This window comes from Pyrgilauda ruficollis, unplaced genomic scaffold (assembly GCF_017590135.1).
Source record: "Pyrgilauda ruficollis isolate IOZ18807 unplaced genomic scaffold, ASM1759013v1 scaffold10, whole genome shotgun sequence".
Taxonomy (NCBI): domain Eukaryota; kingdom Metazoa; phylum Chordata; class Aves; order Passeriformes; family Passeridae; genus Pyrgilauda; species Pyrgilauda ruficollis.
This window is the reverse complement of record NW_024508101.1, coordinates 10,856,592-10,872,455: the sequence shown is the minus strand read 5'-3', so window position 1 is coordinate 10,872,455 and position 15,864 is coordinate 10,856,592. Positions and strand designations below refer to the sequence as shown.

General features: G+C 41.4%; 1 protein-coding gene across 3 annotated transcripts in view; it reads left to right on the top strand.

Annotated features, from left to right (window-relative positions):
* CHCHD6 (coiled-coil-helix-coiled-coil-helix domain containing 6) overlaps window positions 1-15,864 on the top strand; it is a 109,496-nt gene that overhangs the window by 64,249 nt on the left and 29,383 nt on the right. For all 3 annotated transcript variants that reach the window (XM_041463240.1, XM_041463247.1, XM_041463231.1), the window contains one exon: window positions 8,467-8,602. In XM_041463240.1, coding sequence (XP_041319174.1) covers window positions 8,467-8,602 — 136 coding nt within the window. The remainder of the gene's footprint in view (window positions 1-8,466; window positions 8,603-15,864) is intronic.

The window sequence follows — 15,864 nt, the reverse complement described above, 5'->3', positions numbered from 1 at the left end:
GCATGTCTGGGATATATACATACCATACCAACTGCAATTCAAACTAATTTGACCCAAAAAACTGGCGTTTGGAAGGCAGGAGCACTTGTTCAGGGATGATTATTGTTTCCTTGGAGAGAGCTGGTCAGTGTTGTGCTGACTGCAAGGGCCACCAGCAGCACACTGGAGCAGCGTCAGGAGGCACCTGAGATGCTTCATGTGCTGTTCTGCAAACTTTTTTTCCTGAATAATTTTCTATAAAGTTTTTTTTTTTTCTGTTTTCTGAGGACTTCTTAGTTTACAATATTCATGTAAAACCAGAAACAAACAAAAAACCCCCAATCTCCCCCCAAAAACAGACTTGTAAGACTTTTTGTGTGTGCTTGCTTTGAAAGCACCATTATTGATGTTCTCTGAGGGACGAGTAGCTGCTTAATGGGGATCTTTGCCGAGTCAGGGCTCAGGATTGCACAGCTTGGTAAAAGGGGGCACTGCGGTTTTGAAGTTTAGAGAATGTGGGCAGAAGCAAGGGATTTTTTAAAATAAAGTGAATATTTAGCTTCAGATCCCACATGAACTTTAGCACCAGCAGCTTCAATCTCCTCTCAAAATTTATTTTGGCATCTTTAGCAGGATGTGCCACTCTGTCAGTGCAGGATATACTAATGGACTCATATTTTTGTCCATCCCTTTGTGTAGCGTGAAGTAAACTGTAGGAACCTAGTGCACTACTCAGTGGCATTTTGGAAAAGTAACTGCTGTTCAAATGGGTAGTCAGGGTTTTCTTTTAAAAAAAGAACATTTCATTTGCAGTATGACATTATAAGATCATCTCACACAGGAGACATTTACTGAACCTGCTGCCCTTCATGTCTTGTGGTTAAATGAAATCAGCATATCACATCTTCAGTTACCTTCTTTAGAAAACTTTTGAGGAAGGTATTTAATAGACCAACAGTTCCCCAACTAATTCCCAGACATTATAGCACTGTCACAACCCATATATTCTTAGGGCTTGTGCTGCATATCTTCTACAGGCTGCATGCCTTCCCTTCCTGACCTGAGATCTTTACCAGTTTTTAGATGATGTTTTTTATCTGAAGAAAGAAAATCCCTATTCGGGTCACTTGTTGGGCTGTGTGTTGTTTTCAGATTCAGTTATTGCTTGCTATATTGCTTTTCTGCCTTGTGGGAGCTGAGCCAGCTTCCTTTCTGATTCAGAGAACTCCTTCCAGCAACAAGATTCTGACTCATTCCTGCTTGGCTTCCAGAGACTGTTTTGCTGCTAACTTTAGGCTCTTCATCTTTGCTAGTCAACTTTTAGTAGCTTGGCATCTTTGGGAAAAAATGGTGCATGGCTTTGTGGGCAGGAGATCCAGTTCTGTTAACTTCTGTATCTCTTGGCAAGTGAAAGAAGAGGCAGTAGTTTTCCTTTCATATTCCAAACTGGCAGTTTCTCATAGCTCAGTATTCTACCATCAGAATCAGTGAAGAATTTACATCCAAATGTACATTGGAATTATCCACTTGTGGGGAAAAGTCTCTCATTATTCTAAACCACTTGCCATCTGCCATGCAAAATGCTAATAAGGGTGATTAGTTATTGCATTTGCAGGTTCAGTAGGATAAGGATAATATTATTTTATGTGTTTTAGTTCAGTTTTTTGCTTATTGCTACCCTTCTGCTACCCCAGAGACCCACAGCCCACCACCACAGCCCCAGTGCCTGCAGCTTATGGGGTCTAAGGAAGCCAGTTAAATTTGGTTGAAACTGCACTTGGCAGAACACAATGAAGTATAAGTGAAAGTCTTTCAGGATGACCCATTGATCCAATGGGAAATGACCACTTGTGTGTGAGGATAAAGCATGTAGGAGGACAGGGGAGGTTGTGACACACTGGAGTAAGTCGGGTGGAGAACTGCAACCAGCATTGCATGGGTCACACAATCTCTTTGCATCAATTTCATGATGGAAATGAAGAAGTTGATGTTGATTTCCAAAATTAGGAGTTGTTACAGAAAACTGCTAGATTTTAGTCACTTCCGACATCAATCTGTATGTTCTAGAGTTTGGGTTTTTTGTGTGTTTCTTTTTTTTTTTTTTTTTTTTTTTTTTTGGTGAATGAAATGTGGTTGGGGCAGGCTGTTTCTACTGAATGCAGTACAGTTACACAGCAAGTGGCTGACACTTGAGACTTGGACTTCTGTGGTAACTTTTGTTCTCAGAATAGAATCTAATTACTTACACAGAAGAAGATTTCAGAACAGCTTCTGCCTATCTGTGATCGAAGGAAAGGAGGTATCTGTGCTGGGGAAAACAAGGGTGCAGTGAGTGCATGAACTCCAGTGGGGAATTAGGTGGCAGTTTCAAACAAACTGTCAAAACAGGAATTGAGATTGGGAAGTACTTGAGTGACAAATTTTGTGGGATCACAGAGTCACCCAGAAACTTACAGTACTTTAAAATATTCATTCATTTGGCACTTCATGAACAATGTATGGAAAAACAGAGTGGGGTGACCTGTTATTAAAATGCAGCTGTCAAGGGGAGAAAGAGAGAGGGGAAATAACTGCAGGTGTGCAGGAGTGTGCTGCTGACAGTGTGACAAGGCCTGTGAGAAGGATTTAGACAGGAATACAGCAGCTTCAGCTGAAATTTGGGGTTAGCACCCCTGTTCTTCTGAAAATTGTAATGAGGTTTCACCTTTTCTTTTAGTCTGTCCCCTCTTGCTCTAAACTGCGTGTTACTTCTGCAAGCTTTCTAGTCTACCTGGATCAGTGGCAAAGCCTGATGAGCCGTGTTTTGAATACTTGAGGCTGATCAGAAATACTTCCTTCCTGATCATATTAGTTTAGCCTCATGAGACATGCAGTTTGTTTACACTGTGCTAGGTTATGTAGCTTAAACATTACTGATTTTTAGTAGACATTTGGATAATCTATTAAGCTTCTTCCATCACTTATTTCCCTTGCCACACAGCTGTAACACAGCTCTTACCTCTTCCATTCAAACCACGTTATCAAGCTGATGTGCAGGATCAGGGAATCCCATAGCTTGTAGTGAGGGCGCAGTGCTTTGTGATAGTGCAGCATCCTGTGCTGAAAGTTAGCTTGCCTGGCTGTTTGTTCTGTGCTGATGAGTTTGTTATATGTGAATGAAATGCTTCAATTGTGTTTAATTTTCTGCTGTAAATGTCAAGGATGCAATAATGAGAGAGAATGAAACCTTTCTATGTGCTGTGTATTGCATCTGTCTGGAGTCATTTTTTCTGACATGTTAGAGAAGCCATCAGAGCCAACTGCTACCCAAGGGAGGATGCAGTTTTACAGGTCAGTTAACCACCTATTGGGTTTTATATATGTACAGTGCAGCCTGGCAGCACACCACATTTATGTGACCAAAGCATCACTGAGCTTAGTCTGAAACGTGTGTAATGGACCCTGGATACATAAACATACTAAGCAGCTATACAACGTATCTGATTCCTGCCCAACATGCAGAAACTGCTGCTGTGTGCCCTAGGATTTACTGGCAGTGCTGCCCATGCACCTGATTGCTGGTGTCTGGGGCTGTTTCTGCTCCAGTGACTGTGGTGACTAATGTGGTTTGCTCAAGTTGGTTCAGACACTGGTCTTAGTCAAATAATGCAGCAGAAAGCAGCTAATCAAGTTACTGGATTTTGTGGCCCACAAGAAATTCCAGATTGCTGGCCCATTTTGGTTGCTGCTTGCATCTGTGTGCTGGAGCCAGCTACTTTTAAGTTGGCTTATATGGGGGACCCTCTGTGTCCTTGTTTATCAGTTTCTGAGCAGAGGTATCAAAGTGTCTGAGTTTAGAAACCATCAGCCTCTGTCTTGAGATTTTTTGTTCAGCTTGAATGGTTTCCCAGAGTAAAATGTAAAAAGAAGATCTTGCTCTTAACTCCATCTGGAATTGCTGTTCTTCCCAGTAAAGCCAAGTGATGGTGTGTTACTCACTGTGGAGTTACTGATTTTGCACTAGGCTAAAGAGCTGCCAATTCCTAAAGCACTGAACGTGCATCTCTGCTTGGGTACTCTGATCTTCAGCTGGGTGGAAGGACCAAGTAAAAATATATAGACCTTTTCCAGCTTTCCCTTGCTTTCCAATACTGAGTCTATAATCCTTTCAAGAAGGGAACCTGTCAGCAGCACCTGCGTAGTAGCCATAGTGCTGTGTTTGAAACCTTCTGTCTCTGGGTCTGTATCCTGAGGATATGGCTTTAATTGCTTTCTGCAGTGAGTTTGGGTATTTGTCTTTGGAAACTGTTGCTTCTTGATTAATTGATGGGCATTGAGACTGGCACTTTTCCTTCCAGTGCAGTGCTTATGATAGAAATTCTCAAAGTACCTTGCTTTAACCTCTCAGACACTTTGTACTTCTTCATGGGGTTTATATCTGTGTAGGAATGAATTTGCCAAGACAAATGAATGCAGTTATTGACTGAAGCAGCTGTTACCTGCCTCTATTGAACAGTTAGGAGAGGGTTAAGAAGAAAACCTCTTCTGAGCCACTAGATTGGCCCTGACTAAGACGAATGTCTAATTCACTCCCAGCGTCCTTACTGCTGCCAGTAATAAAAAGCTTGCTTCACATATTCACCCCACTGCAGACGTTTCTCTTAAATTAAATATCAAGAGGACATATAATAGCACGATTCCACGCCAAGCCAATATTATCAGATTGATGTCAGCAGTGATAATAGAAGAAGGATAAGTTGATGAGATTTCATTTATTAAATAAAGTAAGGGGAATATGCAGTGATAGAAAGGATTTGGTAACTCTCGGTGTCAAAATGCAGCAAGATCGTGCTCATTCTGTCTTACCTCAAGGGATAGTAGAGAGAAGGATGCCCTTTGTTTCATTTTAAGAAAACCTCTCCCTTCTTTTCTAGACAAAGACCTGATTTAAATCTCTCCATAGGAGGGGGAGAGGAAGTTCTGAAATCATGGATTTCATGTGTATGTAGCCCTCCTGCCCATTGCACACTGACAAGGCAAAGGTTTCTTTCCTCTCTGCGATAGGGGAGGCACTACTAATGAATTTTATTTCTAAACCCATCTTTTACTTTTTCCAACCTGTCATCTTTTCTCCTTTCCTTCTCCTTTAAGCAGATGAGAGTCTGTTTTATTGATTTAATCTTTCATATTCTGTATGTCCTGCATGTATTTATTTCCAGAGTATTGTAAGAGCTTGTTCCATACTTCCATCTGCAGATATTGTGCTATCACTTCCCAGCCCAGCCTTTCTCTCCTGCCTTTTTCCTAGCTGCTGTAAATGAGGCTCTTACACCTGTTTTGATAATAGTTGTAGCAGTTGCAGCGTATTTTATTTCAGACAGAGGCCAACTGTCTACCTCATTTGGGGGAGGCATATGCTTAAAACTTTGACCCACTTTAGGAGAAAGGTCAGAGCATACAAGGCTTCTGCTAGTTGTATATACAAACCTCATCCCTTTTCCACCGTTTTCCTTTTCTCTCATGTGAGAAATAATAGTAAAACCCTCAATGACACATCAGGAGCAGTGTGATCGGGTGTCCAGAAGATGAATTTTCCTAAAGATCAGTTAGTGCCAACAGCCTTGAGCCAGGCTGAGGGTGAAGGGAGATGGCTGATGAGAATCCACCTCCTTTGGAACTCAACCCACAATGTCATTGCATACTACAGGATGTGTTTGTAGTTGGATGCTGCTGGTTTAATTCCTTTTTGTCTCAGATATGCACGAGGAAAGTCAGACACCTGTAAGGTGCAGCTGTTGTATGTGTACAGGGCTGCAGTTTCCCCAGTGTGCAAATGCTGCAACCTGAAGCTGAGTGTTAATGTGAGCAGGAGAGTGGCACCCCCTTGATTCAGGCAGGCATTGTGATTGCTGTGCAGGCAGGAAAGCATCTCAGGCAGCTGTTCACCAGAGCACTTCAGGTACCTCCTTCCAGTCCAGATGGGTACCAGAACTAATCTGCTGGATGTGGATAACTTGTGTACTCCCAGGTTCCACTGTAACTTTTATTGATAATTACCTAAACCAACTTTGCAATTTGTTGATTAGCGTCTCTAAATCTGTTTTGAGAAGCTGGTGCAATTGATGCATAACCACTGCTTGAGGTTTTGTTTTGAAGAAATAAAGGAGAATAATCTTGTTATGATTTTGGGTACACGGTACCAAATAAATCCTCCCTGTGTTGTGGGAAGTGGTGTGTAGGAATGCTGGTTTAAATACTTGCTGGGCAATGCATGCTGGTCTGTGCTGATTGATCCCCTGCCTCTGCTAGGCTTTAGGCAACAATACTCTTTTTTTGTGGCTTCTTGCTCACCACCGTGTGGCTTTTAAATAGCCCTGTGGGCTGAGCACCAAGGGATCTGTTAAGGAAGAGGGCCACAGACTTTGTAGCACTGTGTGAACCCACAGGTGGCTAATAACTAAGTTAGTTATTACTGACTTCATAATTATTTTAAGCAGTGAAGACTGATACCATAGGAAGGACAGTGATCTAAAGCAAAACAATTTCTGTAGCTCTCCCTGCTGACAATGACAACCTCTAAATATTTTTAAGATGTTTGTACCATGCTCAGTTCAGATGAATAAAAACTGGTTTGTGGTGTGCTGTACCTTTTAGCTCTTCTGGGTTTCTATACGAAAATTACAAAATGCCCTTCGGTTTAACATCACTGAGTTTAAAAAAAACTAATTTTAAAAGTCTTAACTTTTTCAATGAATTGAGGGATTTGGTGGTATTTCCTGACCTGGTATTGTTTGGTATAATTTCCACAGTCTCACTGATTTGATTAGAGTGATATTAAAGTTAGTGACAAAGCAAAATGCCAACATTATGAGTTTCTGAAGCTCTCTCTGGGTTCTTTTCTATCCCAAAATTTGAAGATTTTTTTTTTTTAGAATATGGATTTTCGAGGCTTTAAAGGTGATTTGCTATATAACATAGAAATTAAAAATGAACACTAACCCTTGGGGACTGTACATGGAATAAGTTTCTTGTAAAAGCTGTAAGATTAGTGAAGAGGTAGAAAAAGAAGTCTGTATAGTATCCTTGCTGGTTTCTGATCCAAATCTCAGTCTTCTAGTGTGGCTGTCATACTGATAAATTCCTACTCTGTCCATGTATGTTGGCAGTATGACTGAGGACTGAAGAAGTATTAATTAGAGTATAGCTCAACCAAATTATTGGCAGAGTGCACCTAGGTTGCTGATAGGGAAAAGACAAAACTGTTCTTCTTTTGGTGCTTCCACTCTTTGCTGAGCACTTTACATATGTGCATAATTTGGAAACTCATATCTGAGCTCTCCAAAAGCATTTAGAAGATCTTGGTTTAAGATTTCCTGTTTCTTAGAAGTCTCTTCCACCTGAGAGACTGTGACATGCCCAGGGACAGGTCATGTTTTCCCTCTCTCTGCCTTGCTATGAAGCCCTTTTGCTGAATAAGTGCCTGTTGTTACTGTGGAAATGAATACATCATAGCATGGCATTAATATCTGCCTGTAGCATCAAGTGCTTTGGAAGGAAGAGGTGTGTTTGATATTTGGGCACAGATCTCTAAGCATATTGGAGCAGGAAATGCAAGGAATTAAATGGATTTATGGTTTAGGAGACGACATCTGAGGATTGCTACACCTAAGCATATGTTCTGTTATTCTCTGGTAAAACATACCATGGCCATGGTGCTGTGAATGCCTGCAATTTGTGTCTGCCTGTCTGTGCAGCTGATGTCACTGTCATTACTGTGTTTGTGCCATTGTTGCTGGGATTGTTTTACAACGACCTTCCCCTTTATTGGTACTGTTGCTGATGATGTGCCATATGTACACATGCACATTAGAGTAAGAGAACATCATCCTTAATTGTTCCTGGGTAGCTGTCAATGCCATTTACTGAGTATGAATACTAATTTCTGCAGGAATACAAAGAAGCAGATATCTGGTCTTGCTATTATTCTGGGTTTTTTCCCAATCACTAGGAGAATTGCAGTGCTTCCAACCATGGTGGATTTCTTGTAGTGTTTAAATAGATGAGAACTCAATAGATTGAGGTGGCTCATTCAACAAGTCTGCTCAGTTCCTTGTCAGGCTGTTACAGATCTAGTGCAGGCCCAGCCACGATTCTTGAGTTCTACCAAAGATTTCCAGTATGAGTTGAGAAAATCATTGAAACTCTTGGACTTGGGGATTTTTTTCCTCCTAACTGCAGAGGAGAGATGGTGTTTTATATAAGGGTGAAACAGCCTTCTACACCAGCTAAGAAAGATCATGTTCCTTCTTTTTACTAAGTAGCCTGGATTTTTCAATTGAAATACCCTGCTGGTCTTTTGACCCACTTTGGTGATTGGTGCTCCCACCAGTTTCTCTATTAGGACTACATGACTCCAGCATAAAATTAGTATGTGTATTGCTGGCAAAGTGGTAGTAAGTGGTTGAAAACTCCTCTTCACACATCATTCTGTGCTTGTTTTCCCTGCAGGAGGAGGAATGCTGATCCTATCTGTGCAAATCTGCAGTCTGAAATCATGAAGTGCTACCAAGAAAACAAACGTGAAGTGCTCAAATGCTCGGAGCTGGCAAAGGAATATCAGCGCTGTGTTAGTGCAGCTCATAAGGTAACAAAAGCTCCTCTGTTGTACTGGCTGGGTTTGCTGTCTTGTTTTGCATGGTGCTTTCTTCTGAGAAGTGTTTTTGAGAGCTGTGGTATCTGTTAGTCAAATTGCAATCTTCGTAGGAGGCAAGTCTTCCTTGGGATCCATTTTCCCACATTCATTCCGCATTTCCCAGTCACACAGTGTGTCCCAACTTCATTCCTGTCAGTGAGTCCTGTTGTACCAAGCTGCCACCACAACAGTAGAACCAATGCTCCCAGTTTTCAAAGTCAATGATTTTCCCTAGTTTTACCTTCTTGGATGTTGGTATACTGCAAACAGTACGTAAATCCACCTTGGCAATGTCTGCAACATTTTCAACAGGCTTTAAACATCTCCTGTTATGGGACTTTGCAGTTGGAGGTCTTGCTTCTTTTCATTGCTGCATGGGGAAAGGTTCTGTACTGGGCAAAGCTGCTGCCTGTGAAGAAAATTCCATACTCCTAAAAACTCCATCTTGTGTTGGGAAGCCAGGAAGCCTTATGGCTCTTCCTTTTGAGATGCAGAGTCCCAGTAGTTTCTGTTGATGCCTTAGGACAATGGCTGCTCAGTACCTTGGAAGAATTTCTGGCTATTGAAACAAGTGAAGGGGAAAAGAAAATGAAGTATTTGGACATTAAAACCAGGGTATGGTCCTGGGCCACGAGAGAATTCAGTGGGTCAGGTGTCCCTCAAGGGCAGACTTTTCAGTTTTGTTTTTTGGGGTTTTTTTGACAGTTTAAAATTCTCTAAAAGGTGCTGAGAATATAGTAAAGTGGATGTGGGGAAAAGGATGGTAATAGAAAATTGAGACTTCTCTCATGGGATTACTAAAGCAATAGGTGGGGGAAAGGTGGATATTTCATGGAAGCAGTCTTTCTCTGCATTAGCATTGTGAGGGGAAGCTGTATGCCTGATTTAAGTATAACATGAAACAAGCTGCCAGCCGGCTCCCAGAAGAAGCCCGACAGAAGGAGATGGGAAAATTGTCAGGATATATTAGACCAAATGTTGTTGCTAGTCCTGGTGGAATTTTTTTCCTTCCTGTTTACAAAGAAGGTCTTTGTATGTCTGCAAATCAGCAAGGTTAAAGCTGCCAGGGAAAGGGCTTTTCTCTGATATCTCTAAAGTCTCCAGCTCCCAAAACATGTGGTTTCTTTTTCTTCCTCAGCTTTAAAGTAAAGTGGTGCCTGTGCTGCTGCTGCACAATCCCTGCCCCTGGTTGCTGTGTGCAGAGCACTGGTGCATCTATTGCCAGCCTCTGTTATCTTCCTTGCCTCCCCTAAATCAGGCTTGTAGCCCTTTCAGTGGAGTATATCTTTAGCAAATGCATTTACCAATACATCTTTATTGCATGCAGTGCAGGCGGAATGTGATTACCAAAGAAGACAGATTGCATTAAACTTCAGCATATTTGCAAGCTGCGGCTCCAACCCGCCTGAGAAAGGGGCTGGGATGCTGCCAGCCCTGAGCCCCAGCCCAACATTATTAGAGTAAATTGGAAGCTAAATGACTGGTAACAGCAGAGGGCAGTGAAAGATCCTAATAACTTGGATCTTTCTTGGATTTGGTGGCAGTTTTGGTAGGTTTTCTTTATAAACCAAAAACTGGTTGTCTTCATTCCCAGAGTCTTCAATGAACTTGAGAATTTTTTTTCCCCATTATTATCAGAAACTACCTGGAAGGAGTAGTGCAGAGGACATGAATTTGTTGCAGATGATGACAATGTGGCAGAAAATCTTGCTATGTTTTAAGAAGAGGCTTGAGAGACTAAGGAATAGGTAACTAACACCTTGCAGCTAGAGGTAGGCACTAGAGGGTTCTGCAAGTACAAATTCAAATGCAACTTTTTTTAAGGCAGTATGTCTTCTTTAGTTTCCTTTTTTCCCAGGACAGCTCAATTCCCTGACAATTTGCCTCACTGCTCTTACTGACTCTTCTGACTCCTGAGATACATGTAGCAATCACAAGCTGTTGTTTTATCATGTAGGATTAAAACTCCCTCCTCCCTTCCCCTTTTTAAGCTGTTATTTTTCTTTAAGTTTAAATTAGCATCTTATACCAAATGGCATTGTCTCACGCGTTCCTCTTTCAGGGAATTCAGGTTGGAGGAATGTGGGAAAGAAAGGCCAGAATCTCTTAATTTCTTCAGTATTTTTAACTTTTTTTTTAAAAAAATACAATTTGTTTGCCAGTGCAGGAGGAAATGTAATCAAAGTTGGATGTGTGACTTCATCTCACTTGCATGGTGGTGATTTGTTCATTTGCTTTTTACTAAGGATTTTATAAGGCTTGCTGAATATTCTTTAATGAAGCATCTGCTTCTCTGCAAGTTCCTTTTGATGGCTGGTAAAAATGTCTGCAGGGCATGGTATACATTAGTCTCAGAGAAAGCCAGCTCTAGATTTCTAGACCGAAAATTACAGCTTACCATGGATGAGAATAATTCTTTGCCTCTTCCCCCTTACTGTGTTTGTTTGAGACCATTCCTTTGGACACCCATTTCCCTTTGGCTGTTGTTCTGCACATTTCTGAGCCAGGAGCTCAGATACACCCTCAGTTATTTCTGCCCTATGAACAAATATGTTAGGTAATCATTTGATGTATTTTAAAATTGATTTTCTATTGGTTTTCTGTACAGCTCCTCTTCCTAGAAGAGGTTACTTTATTGTGGTGCATGGCAGAGATATAGCTATTGTTACCTGTTTTGTATATTTTCTGGTTATTGAGCCATGTAGTAGTTCTCTCTTGTGGTCAACAGAGAGAAATAGGCATATGTAGAGTGTGATGCATCTGATTCTAAAAAGTCATCTGAAACAGGCCAGCTGAATTGCCATCCAGAGATGAGTATTTCTTGGGAGGTGCATCCAGAGCATAGACTACAAAGCTGGTGCCTGTTCTGGGATGCTCATGGTTATGGGAGCAGGATCCTGCTCTGGTTGTCTGCCTTTGTAGCCAGTATGCTTTCAACTTGCCTGCCTAACCTGCTCATGAGCTTTTCCACTGATACTATCCTGAATGTTGAGTTTTGGTCACCGTTGACTCAGTGCAGCATCACTGCGCCAAGCGTTGACTCATCAGCCCCTTTAGGCTCTGGGTTCCTTGCTGCATCCCATGCTTCGCTTATGTGGAAGTTTTCTGACTTCAGAGGATGTTACTGTGACAGCTCCTGTTTAATTTAGGAGTGTTTTATCTTTTCTGGTGGTCTGTTTCCATGGCTCTGCAGAACTTGAGCTACAGCATAAAAATCTCTGGCTTTAAATCTAATAAAAGCTGGGATAATGGGACAGCTGTAGGAGGGGCAGTTCCCATTGTGTCTTTCAAAATTGCCTGTAGTTTATTGACCACAAGTTTCACCAAGAACTACTGCTGCCGTTAGATAATGAGAATTGAAAATTGCTGCTGCTGTTTCCCCAAGGTTTTATCGCGTGCCAGTGAGAAGGGGGTGTGGAAGGAAAAAGAGAGTGGGCAGTGGAAATCTGCGTAATTTCTTAGTTTGGGTCCAGACGGAAGGGGAAAACAAATGATTTTGTTTTAAAAAGTCTGAGTCCTATTAGTGAATTGCTTCCCTCCCCCGTGCAAATATGCACTCACATGCAAGGTTTTCAGAGTGTTTGTGACCCATTCTGCTGCCCTTGCGTTCTGTTCACACCAATAGGCAAATGCGAATTGAAAGCGAATTTTAGTTGGTTACTTTGTTACGTAATTGGTGGTTATGCCGGGGAATCTCCAGCCAGCTGCCACTTGGAAAATGAGGCCTCCAGTGACCATAGATTAATGTGATTTGAGATTTCAAACAGAACCTGCTTCCTGCAATTGTGTGCAGAAAATTGTCTGTTAGTGAAGAGCATGTATTCCTTCTTTGCAGGGGTTTCCTTACTGTCTCTAGGTGCCTGTCTTCCACAGAAAGGACCAAGGTGAAATTTTTGTGCACTAGCTCCTGGCCAAACCAAGCTATCAGGAGCCGTGTACTCAGACATGTGTTTTCCCTTGTCAATAGGAGCTGTACACATTGAGCTAGCAGCCATTCATAATCCTGCACTCTTCCTCCCTGTTCTGTGTCCAGCTTCTCACAAATCTGCTATTCATAACAGAAAAAGGTAAACCTACTTCTGTCAAGGCTTTAGGGCTTGTCTATGTAAGGAAATTACAATGCAATAAACTGGTGAGTTTCTCTGTATATGAACATTCAGGGTTTGTAATGAAAGTGCAGGGAAAATTCACACACATTTACTGTGAGTCACTCTGCTGTGTGCAAACAAGCCCTTGCCTAAATACTGATTGACTGAATTCCAGTGAAGGGAGACTTTTAACCTTGAGTCGTCTGTATTTTGCTTTGCCCTTGACTATAATAAAAAGGAATATGGTCAATTTATTGTGTTTACATTTCCAAGTGATCTCTATGAAAGCCCAGTTCCCTTCTGGCATGCAAAGCAAAGCATTAGACCTCTGCTGGAAGTTTGTCTCTAATCTGTGGGCAGAGACTTAGATTGCTGAGAGGATGCTGCAGGTATTTCTGCAGTTCCCATCCTGTTGGAGCAGTTTTGCTGAAGCACTCTTGATCTTGCTGAAGCGTGGCCTGCTGGGAGCTTTAATTTCTGCAGCTTGGATCTCTCTCTGCTAAAGAGAAACAGAGTTGGATGCCATGGGCTGCACTGCTGATATCTGAGCATTCTGGATCGTCAGACTTTTGCTAAAGTGTTGTTTCCATTCTGGTGGATTTCAGGGTACTTTATAGACAGATTGTGTACTTATCAGGATAGAGAGCAGCAGTCAGTGTGTGTGGCTGGAGAAAGAAAGTTTGGACCAGGTATAGCAAGGTCTGTATCTGTACTCTAGAAATGCCAGGATTTCTCCTCCCCCTGGGATTCTACAGAGGTGGATCTTGGCGGTTGAAGCCTCATTGAGGAGATCTATCACATGGTATGCTGCTTGAAATACAATATATCTGACTTGAAAGGCCTTAGGGTTGTTTCAGCTTTCTGGAATTCAGGTTTGTAGTTTCAGATGAATCTGTGTGTTTGCTGTCTGAAGGATGCTGTGCCCAGCCATCCTCAGCCAGGTACACGGCTGTCCTGCCTCCCTTTTGTCAGTCAGTCCTTGCTCAAAGCAACATACCTGTAAAGGGCTTGTCTTGCCTTCTCTATGAAGGAAATTATCTTTTTTTTTTTTTTAATCTTTCTTTCTTTCAGCCTGTATTTGTGCAAATGCTGTGGTGATAACACTATCAGAGGATGTTTATGACTCAATAAATGGCCCCCACTAGGGAATTGGGGAGAGCTGCAAGCTGCAAGCAGCTGCTGTTTGTTTAGTCATAAACACAGAGGAGCAGTGGATTAACTGTACCCAGGCATACCCTGACCTGGTATTTGCAAAGGTGAAGAGGATCCATATTTTGCTTCTAATTATGAAGTTATTGTTTTGATTTTCAAGGCAGCAGTTGTAGGTTCTGGCGAGTCTTGGGTCTGTACATAATGCTTCATATCCTCAAGAGTTCACTGATGGATAAACTAAAAATATAGAGCTGCCTGAAAGGACATAAACCACCATCTTAATATATGAGGCATGTTCCAGAGTAAATGCTGGCCTACTTAAAATGGAAATGTCTGCTGCCTGTACCTGGTATTTATGAAACTGGAGGCATACATTCTTTATTTACTCTGTATCTCAGCACTTCATGAAGCTCTGATGTTCCCCACAGCCTGGTGTGTTGTGAGCACTTATTAACCCACATGAACAAATGCTTCTCTCTGTCTGCTCTTTGTAGTCCCTATAAAGCCCAAACCTCCTCAGGTTTATAATTTTTGAAGAAATTGAGGAGAAATAAGTTTAAAAATCACTTGGCTATTCTTTAGGGCTCCTCTTTCAGTGACACTTAGTCCATATGCTATATCATCTTCATATATGAAGTTCTTGTATCCATTACCTGATCTGGAAGGAAGACTTCTGACTGCATTTCTCTTCTCATAAACAGTCTGTTTTCTAACAGTTCAACACCCAGTCCCTGCAGATATTTTTTTGTTTTTGTTGTCTGGTTTTTGTTTGTTTGTTTGGGGGTTTTGACATTGTTACAGTGAGGAATAATTGCTTTTGAGTCTAATTTCTTGCTTGATGGTTCTGATTTCAGATATATTTACAGGTAAAGTTAATCTAAATATGTATGTTTTACAGATGATTTTGAAAGCAACTTCTGTAAAAGAGGGAAAGAATGCAGTATATGACTTCTACAATTTCTGAAGTGGAATTATTTGGCATTTTGTTACTTCTAAAATGTGGTCTTGCTACAGTTCTTGTTTTAAAACCTGGTTTGCCTGAAACTGTTTAAAAATAGTCTAGATTGTTTTTTTTTTTACAATAAAATACTATAAGAATTAGCTAGTCAGGAATGAGACATCTTAGCTGACCTGATTCTCTAATGAGGTCTTGGAGTGGGTGTATCTGAAAAGTCTTATTAGATCTTGGTATTGAAATTTCACTCTTTGTATTATCTCTCTTTCTTTTCAGGAATTATTTCTCTTTAGGCTTAAATTAGTGGGACTATATGGATCAAACTTTTTTGGTTCTGTGCTCTCTGTATGGTGTGTTAGGCAGCATTTTCCTGAGAACTGTAGCCTGTATTCAGTCAGGCTTATCTAGTATGGAAAATAGTTGCTTAGGGGTGAGAGACTGTTGTGATACATCTGGCTGTTTTAATGCCAGATTCTTTCACAAAAGATTTGTAGCACTGTTGGCAAGTGGGAAGTGGAAATTCTTACTCAGATTAATTCCAGGAGACTGATGACCAAGCAGTCTTGGACAGAAGGAAGTTTATTTCCAATTTTTAAACTATGTGTTTTGCTGCTGAAGTTAGATTGAAACAGATCCACGAAAATTGCTGTCGATAGCAGCGGCTGGTGAGAAGCACAAGGTCAGTGGTCAAGTGCTTTCAGACTCCCAGGAAGTTCCAAAGTAGCCCTGACTTCCATAACTTCCATACTAATTTTAGATCCATTCTCTGACAACTTGGCTATAACTTGGGAAATTTTATCAGTGATGCCAAAGCCTTCATGACAAACTGGGGAAACCAAAGATTTGTTATGCTCTTTGCTGGTCATAGTCTGCACAGGATGGTTTCCTGCTGTGTGCAGTTTGCACTTTCCACACACCATCCATCAGGTATTTTTGTCATAGGTTTTGGGGCTGTGTTCTTTGAGGACTAGTGGGATTTAAAGCCTTCATCACTCAGCTGAATGTGTCTGTGTGGGCAA